Here is an 8,990-nt window from a genome sequence, read left to right as displayed (position 1 = left end):
CTTATATTCCGAAAAATACGATATTTAGAGTTTTCTTCACATTACCCTAAATTGTAAAATAAACGTGTTACTACTGTTTTTTGTTTTTTTTTCAGTGCAGGCCAATAAGTATTTAGATTTTTCTTCAGATCACCCTAAATTGTAAAATAAATCTGTTACTACTGTTTTGTTTTTTTTCGTAAATCAGTGCAGGCCAATAAGTATTTAGATTTTTCTTCAGATCACCCTAAATTGTAAAATAAATCTGTTACTACTGTTTGTTTTTTTTTTGTAAATTAATGCAGGCCAATAAGTATTTAGATTTTTCTTCACATCACCCTAAATCGTACGACCTATTGTTTCTACATTGAATCATAGAGCTAGTACTATTTGCACAGAACTTTCAGAAAAAAAAGATAGAGAACGAAGATTCTTTCAAGATATTCTAAAACAAAATGATTATTCAAAAACCTTCCACAAACATGTCTGTCTGTAAAGTTATCTAGAAATTTTTTATTTTTGTGACTATTGATGTTTCTCTTAAGCATTTTTCTTATGGTGCTCCTTATGGATAAGAGATGTTTTAAAAAAAAATTAAGTACTATTATCAAGTTGGTTGTAAAGATCTTAATGTTAAATGAATAGACGAAACTAGGAAATTAAGGGTTAGAATGTGGGAACATGGGTGTTTCACAAAAAATTGGAAATTCTTAGAGTCAGCTTTAACTAAACATATTTCTTTAATAGATCACAGCATCGATTGGCAGATTCACAGATTTTAGACATAGTAGTTGATACACTGGGGTGACGTTTATTTTTCTAGCTGATGCGATTTTAAATTTATATTCAGTTTTATTGCTCCACTGGTTTCAACTCTTACTACTTTAAACATGTTTAACTTATAAACATCCAAAACATACTATTTTAACATGTAACATGATTTCTTTCTTTTGTTAAGATGTCTTTAAATTTTCATCATCAATAAAAAATTTTATAGAATAAATAACTTATCAAAGTTCAATAAAACTAACACATTGAAGGAAAATGTCCACAATTTGTACAGAAAATAAAAATATAAGGAAGAGTAAACCAGTTTGTAAAATATCATAATATACTTAATCAACTTAGTAAACTACTATTGGCCTCATTTCTGTTCCAATAGCTAGGAAAAGTGACTCCTAAAAATATCTTTCATACACAAAAAAAATTACTATTAATAGTAATTATTTTATGTGTGTGTGTGTGTCAAACCAAGAAACAAAGGAAGAGAAAAAATAAACAAGAACACACCTGCTAAACAAGTTTTCACTGTGTGAAGCTCTTCATCAAGACGACCAGACGAAGCCTCAGCGTGAGCCACTTTCACATTCAGGTCTATACAAGCATGGTTGTAGCAGAATAACACAAAACAAAAAATATACAAAAACAGGAGAAACAAAAAGTAATATGTATATATGTGTGTGTAAATGTATAAGCAAAATATAATAAAAGGCAAAACTAAAGTTGAAAAGCTGTGATAAAAAAAAAGAAACAATAACGTACTAAAATAAAAATAATAAACTATAATTTCATCTCTTCTTAACTAGAGAAAGAATTATGTTAACAATGCACATAAAAAAACTGTATATTTATTTAATATTTGTAGAAGGCTATTATATCAATATTGTTAGCATTAGAAAAGAAAAGCAATAGTCCTGGAGCTTTCGAAAAGTGGACTTTTCCTCATCAGGGTTGAATGTCAAAATTCCAGTTATCCCCTGATGAGTGACAGTTTACTTTCCAAAAGCACATGGGCTATTGGGTTGCTTTTCCTGATGCAACTTTTTTTTCTGTTGACCCTGCATGATTTACTATAGTGTAATCATCATTGGCTTTAGTTGTATTGATTCATTAAATTCCAAACTTATAATGAAATTATTTTAATCGAGACTTTAGTTGTTTGTTTGGTGTACTGATTCATAACGTTTTAATCTTCTAATGATTTTATTTGACCCGAGACTTTAGTCGTTTGTTTGGTGTACTGATTCATAACGTTCTAATCTTCTAATGATTTTATTTGACCCGAGACTTTAGTCGTTTGTTTGGTGTACTGATTCATAACGTTCTAATCTTCTAATGATTTTATTTGACCCGAGACTTTAGTCGTTTGTTTGGTGTATTTATTCGCAACTTTTCAAACTTCTAGTGATTTGATTTGCCCCAACTTCTTTCATTAATTTATAATTTCTACATTATTTTAGTTCAAATCTACACTGTTCACTTGCTTCAGATCAGGAATTTTTAATAAATATGCTTGTACTTTTTCACAAGGAAATGAAAATACTGTCGCCAAAATTTCAATGAGTGTGTCATATATAATGACTATTTTTGTAAAAAAAAAAGATACCAAGTTGATACTTTTATAAATTTCACTTTAAGCAATTTTTAACAACAGTATTCATATGAAGAAGCTGTGTTTCGTTTACATTGCCAGCAAAGGTGTTAAGTTTTAGTGAAGAGGTGATAGTCAATCTATAATTCTTTGCTACTTTCAGAGAATTTTTTTGTTAATCAATTTCAACGATACAAAACTCACTATGTACATTATCCAGAAAGTGTTTATTTCACCATAATGAGTTCTATTTTTGACAAAAACATACCGCATCGTGTAAGATATTTGTGATGGATAATCATCAGAATCCATGTAACTTCTTGAGGAAATACAAATGATCTTAAAACTGTATATTCTAAAAACTCAGCAATTATACACAATCTTAAAGTCAGAGTTATAGTTCTAACAGTCATACAGGTTCATAAAACCACACTTACAATTCTACCAGAGTTACACATGTAAAGCTAGACACTTAATAGTTCTAGAGTTAAACATGTAAAGTTATACAATTACAGTTCCACCAGAGTTACACATGTAAAGCTAGACACTTAATAGTTCTAGAGTTAAACATGTAAAGTTATACAATTACAGTTCCACCAGAGTTACACATGTAAAGCTAGACACTTAATAGTTCTAGAGTTAAACATGTAAAGTTATACAATTACAGTTCCACCAGAGTTACACATGTAAAGCTAGACACTTAATAGTTCTAGAGTTAAACATGTAAAGTTATACAATTACAGTTCTACCAGAGTTACACATGTAAAGCTAAACACTTAATAGTATAACCAGAGTTACAGAATGTAAAACCAGACACTTAATAGTTTTAGAATTAAACATGTAAAACCAGACACTTGATAGTTCTAGAGTTAAACATGTAAAACCAGACACTTGATTGTTCTAGAGTTACACATGTAAAGCTAGACATTTACAGTTCTACCAAGGTTACAGAGGATTATAAAGTCAGACTCTTATAGTTGCTTCACGGATAAAAAACAAATTGATTTTGTCATATGTATAAGCCTAAAATAACCAAAAGCAACATATTTTGCTGTTTAGAAAAAAAAATCTGACTTAACCTACCATCGATTATTTGAAGATGTTTCTCCTGTCTCACCTTACTCTGCTCGAGATCCTCCCCCTTGAAGAATATCGATATTATACTCATCTTAATATCTGGAGACATCAAATAACTTCACTCTATTCTTACAATTGTCTTGTGATAATGTTAAAAATTTTTTGGTGTGTCATACTTACACTGTAAAATATCAACCAAACTCTTACATGCCAGTTACAGCATAATACAACAAAGCTAGCCGACAAGTTAATAGTGATCAACAAAATTAATTTTTTTTAAATAGATATACAGAAATCCATGTATTAACTAACTTAAAATACACAAATTGATATTACTTATTGCTTGTAAGCATTTTCCTAATAAGTTTACGGTTCTGAACTTTGACCCGTAAGCGGTAATTATGCTGGATGAGAAACAACTGCATCTTTATCTGTAAAAAATACTTGGTGCGTCAAAATTCTTCTACAATTAGTAACTGTACATTTACATGTATTGGTTTTAAAGTGCCTTAAAAATTAACATTTTCTGTGTTATAATAAATCAAAAATAAAAGGGGAATGACTATCAGTATGCACAAAACAGTCAATTAGGTTTATAAATTTAAAGAAATGTCAATTGTAATAATTAAACAATTTTTTTTTTACTTTAAACCGGCATTTTTACAAAAAAATACAAAACAAAAAAAAATTTGCTAAAAGCTTTTGTTACAGGTTCTGCTGACTTAAGCTGAAAGTCACCTCCAGTGACAAATTTCTACATTAAGCCATAGCTCCAAATACCATTATGAAGTCACACACACAAAAATCTATATATAAATACACACAATTATTGAAATGTTCAAATTTTCACGACAATTATGAAGACTACAAGTTTTGTGTCAAATTAAAGTGAAAAATCACGTTATGTAATAAATTTTCATGTTCTATATCCCAAAACGTAGTTGTGCAGTATCTCTCTTTCTCTCACGCACACAGAAATCTATGTATGTACATACACACACACAAAATTATTGAAATGATTCTATGGGTTTGAAATTTTTATTACAATTGAAATTATTTTATGTTAGTTGATGGAATTTCCAAAGCATACATAATAAACCGAAAACTTACTAATTCCGTCAGCCGCTTCTGCAAGTCACACACCTCCCTCTTTCGGCTTTCAAGAGAAGCTTCTAGCTGTAGAATTTTCTCATCTTTGTGAACTACGTCCGCCTTAAGTTCATTTGAAGTAGCACTTTCAGATGCCTTGCCACATAAACAAAAGACACTGTATCAACTAAACTACTTGGAGAGGCCTATTAATAATAATAATAAATCAGTAAATGAAATTGTACATTATTTGTCAAAGATTTTCTTACCTCTCCTCATACAAGAAACTTCTCAACAGATCTATTAATTTCATTATTTTTAAGTTGGAATTTCATATATTTTTTTAAATGTTATAGTGTGAAAGAAAAGTGAAGATTACAGGGTATACAGCTAAAGTTCCTTCTACAAAGCAGTGTTTTAGGCTGTTTGGTTTTTAATTCAGATGTTTGTACTGTTGTTTGTTTAGAGGGAGCTTTCACATCATGTGATGGCATGTTTTAATGACTGGAACCTTTTTGGCAGTTTTGGAAATGGTTTGAGTAGTATAAAATGTGAATTAGGCAAAAGTAGATGTTGAGTGATTAGTCAGGTAGTGATTCATGAGTCAGTCTGTTGCTGTCAGCCAGTTAGCTCAATTTTGTAACATTGAGTTTGCGTTTAAACGAAGTACTAGTGATACAAGAAAATGCTGTATGTAGGAGGGAAGTTAGCAAGTAAGTGAATGTGTTGTATTAGCATCTACTGTGAACTGAGGCCTATCAGCAAACATTAGTTATGCTAACTTGTACAAGTTGACTGAACTTTGTGTTCTTCTTCTTCTTCTCTAAATAATCCAAAAGGACCAGTCCAACAACAACAGTGTTACAAGAGCAAGCCGTCCATAAAGAGGTGAGGAAGAGTGGTTAATTTGTACCTGAAGAGAAGCTTAGTGTTTGAAAACTGTTAGTTAACTTTATTTTTGTTTTATATTTACATGGTGAAATTCACTTATCACTTTTCAGTCCTGATATGTAATGGGTAAACATTTTATACTCACTGTAAATCCATGTGTGTGGCATATTACATAAAAAATGATGAGATTTATCCAAGATATAATAAGGAGTTTTTTTTATTAGATATCAACATTGAACATTGGTAAGTTCAATGTAAGTTCTGACAAAAATATTTGTAAAAAAAACTGAAAAAAAAAAGGATACATTAATGCATCATGCGTTGCAATTTTTTCAACATGATTATGATATGAAAAGAAATTGTATTACTGTAGGTTCTGGACTATTCTTGTTATCTCACTTCAATTAAACAAATTATCTTGTAACTTAAAACATTCAACATCCCACGTTCCATGAAAGAAAAAAAGTCTGTGCGACTTATTTAACCTTTCTTTCTTTATGAAACTATTGTAAAATAACATAAGCATAGCATATACACATTACAAACTATTTTAATACACTAAAATATTAATTACATGACAAACTACTTCGAACACCTAACCTTTCAGATTCTTTTTGAATCTTTTTTCAAATTATGTTTCAGATCAGTGATTTATACAAAGGATATGCATTGCATAGCCTAAAATAATGTTTTACTTTGATTCTTATTAAACAATTTAAAAATCTGAAATTAACCAGTTTATTTCATTTCTTTCTCACTTACTTAAATTCTCCTTCATCATCCATTAAATTTAATTCTTTGGAAAGTGACTTGATGAAAATTCTTTCCAAAACTAGTAATATCTCCTTTTTATTTCTTAATCTCTAAATACAGTTAAAGTAAGTACCCTTAATGCTTCTAATGACTTGACTTTTTCTTCGGCTTTTGATAAAGTCTGCTTGAGTTTTTCAATTTCTTCTTTGTGCCAACTCACTATTTCAATTCCAGAGTTTTCCTGGGAGTAAAAATCAAATTACATAAGCTACTTCACCCTCTTAATAAACCTGGGCTTTTACAACCTTTAATCTTCAAGCAGAACAAATCAATTAAAACAAAATCACTCATGAAGTATTTGAAATATTTTACTTTTGTGCAAGTTCTGTTATAGCTGTTACCTTTATGGACATTGTAATTGCTTTTTTTATATATAAATATGGATTTTTGTTTTCTTTAAAACTGAGAAATTCTTGTCCAACAGAAACAAAAAGAAATCAACCACAAACACACACACAAGAACATTCATGTATTATCAACATAAATCAAAAGTAATTAATGCACATAACTGCAGAAAATAAATGGAGACAACTGCCAAGTCATCTGGAAAACAAAACACCATTACTAGTGAGTGGTAGATGTTTGGCGGTGGTTGCCTACCTCCTAGTCTAGGATTTCTAAATTAAGAACGGCTATACGCAGGTAGCCCTTTGTTTAGCTAGCTATACAAATACATTCTAAAACAAACTAAAAGATATTAGAAGCTGACGTCACTTAGCGGAAAATATTTTTGAATAAAGCATTGATCGAAATAACTGTATACTGTACAGTCTGTGTATACTGTACAGTCCAGAAGGTTGGTGCGTGGAGGCATAAAATGTGAATGTTTGTTTGTTTTGAATTTTGCGAAAAGCTACACGAGGGCTATCTGCGCTAGCCGTCCCTAATTTAGCAGTGTAAGACTAGAGGGAATGCAGCTAGTCATCACCTCCCACCGCCAACTCTTGGGCTACTCTTTTACCAACGAATAGTGGGATTGACCGTCACATTATAATGACCCCACGGCTGAAAGGGCGAGCATGTTTGGTGTGACGGGGGATTCGTACCAGCGACCCTCAGATTGCGAGTCGAGTGCCCTAACCACCTGGCCATGTAGGGCCCTACTGCAATATGAACTGTAGGACAAATAAAACTGCAGAAAATAAATACGTGTGTTATGTTTTGGGAACAACAGGTCTTTGTAGTTTCTATTCTGATTTCATTCCTGGGTGTACAAAATAAACTAGTTAAAGCATCCATATATGTTTAGATATACTGTTAGTTACCTACTGCTCCTGTCAGATGTCAGTTTGAATTAATGTTATGCTGAGAATGAGACATACATTTCAGTTTTCTGCTCTTGTTTTTTTATTATTATTATTATTAAATGTAATAGAGCTGAGGGGGGAAGGGGTTAATGAGTAGCAATTATATCAATTGGTCTCACAAAAAATAATGCATGAATCAAAAGTGTGATTAAATCGATTGATAAATAAAAAGTATGATTAAACTGACTGTCACACAAAAAAAATAAATAACCAATCGAAATTAATGTTTCCAATTATTAGTTTTCAATCATTTTAACAATAGATTAATCAAAATTATGATTAAATTGTTGTAAAAACAATCAAATAATTGAGTTTCCAATTACCACTATTTTTGTATTATTCCAACTATCCAAGTAATCAAAATATTGCCATTATGTTTGTTATTAAGCGCAAAGCTTCATAATGGGCTATCTATGCTCCTCCCACTACAGGTATCGTGATTTGAGGGTCTTGGATTTGATTTTTGCTGTCACTAACTTTGAACTGCTGACTAAAAGGAAACCAAAGAGTGGCAACTCTTTCCCAACTTTTTGTTCCTTGCTTCTATAGGATGATGCATACTATGGTTTGCATTCTAACTGACTAACTTAATGTATTTGATTAGCAAATACTACTAACTGTTCAGCTCTAAAATAGAATGTCTTAAAAAAAGTCAAATCCTTAAAACATCTTAGCTTCTTGTAACAGACTACAAAACTAAAAATAAATAACAATACCTGATTATTGCTGGAATCTGAAGATCTTGAGCGTTGATGTTCTTCTTCCAAAAGTCTTTCCAATTCCTCGATTTTTTCTCGTTGTTGTTCTGACTGACTCTACAGGGGTTGTTAAAATTAACATATCTTATATCCCTCTCTCTCTCTCTCTCTGATACAAAATTCAATCACGTATATTACAAATGTCCAGATGTGTAGAAAGACAAAGTAGGATGTAAAAAATAATAATTTTAAACAAACTATTTAATAATTACACTATTTTTTTTTACAATTCACAAATTAAGTGAACAATTCTTTTTTAAATTACAAAAAACATTAATCTTTAGTTTTGAGATCGATTGTTAATTTAGTGATCAAAATTGTTGCTTAACTTTGGAAAATGCCATCTTATTTGCAAACAAATTTGAATATTAACCACTACTGATAGTGATAACAAAAGAGTAATCTGTTTAAAAAACACCCCTTTAAGATTTCAACATGTATCTGTTTAAAAAACACTCCACTAAGATTTTAACATGAATCTGTTTAAAAACACCACATTAAGATTTCAACATGAATCTGTTTAAAAACACCTCACTAAGATTTCAACATGTATCTGTTTAAAAAAACACCCCTTTAAGATTTCAACATGTATCTGTTTAAAAAAACACCCCTTTAAGATTTCAACATGTATCTGTTTAAAAAAACACCCCTTTAAGATTTCAACATGTATCTGTTTAAAAAAACACCCCACTAAGATTTCAACAT

At 30.6% G+C, this 8,990-nt stretch overlaps 1 protein-coding gene across 1 annotated transcript in view; it reads right to left on the bottom strand.

Annotated features, from left to right (window-relative positions):
- Positions 1-1,269: 1,269 nt before the first annotated feature.
- Positions 1,270-8,990, bottom strand: part of LOC106466595 (CAP-Gly domain-containing linker protein 1-like) — a gene marked incomplete at its 3' end in the record, with an annotated part of 55,128 nt that continues 47,407 nt past the window's right edge. The window contains exons 7-11 of the mRNA XM_022394621.1: positions 8,244-8,342; positions 6,294-6,401; positions 4,538-4,672; positions 3,434-3,491; positions 1,270-1,353 (exon numbers count right to left, since the gene is read on the bottom strand). Of these exons, the coding sequence (XP_022250329.1) occupies positions 1,270-1,353; positions 3,434-3,491; positions 4,538-4,672; positions 6,294-6,401; positions 8,244-8,342 (484 nt within the window). The remainder of the gene's footprint in view (positions 1,354-3,433; positions 3,492-4,537; positions 4,673-6,293; positions 6,402-8,243; positions 8,343-8,990) is intronic.

Source organism: Limulus polyphemus, unplaced genomic scaffold (assembly GCF_000517525.1).
Source record: "Limulus polyphemus unplaced genomic scaffold, Limulus_polyphemus-2.1.2 Scaffold2314, whole genome shotgun sequence".
Taxonomy (NCBI): domain Eukaryota; kingdom Metazoa; phylum Arthropoda; class Merostomata; order Xiphosura; family Limulidae; genus Limulus; species Limulus polyphemus.
The sequence above is the reverse complement of the archived record's forward strand: the minus strand, read 5'-3'. Positions and strand labels throughout refer to the sequence as shown.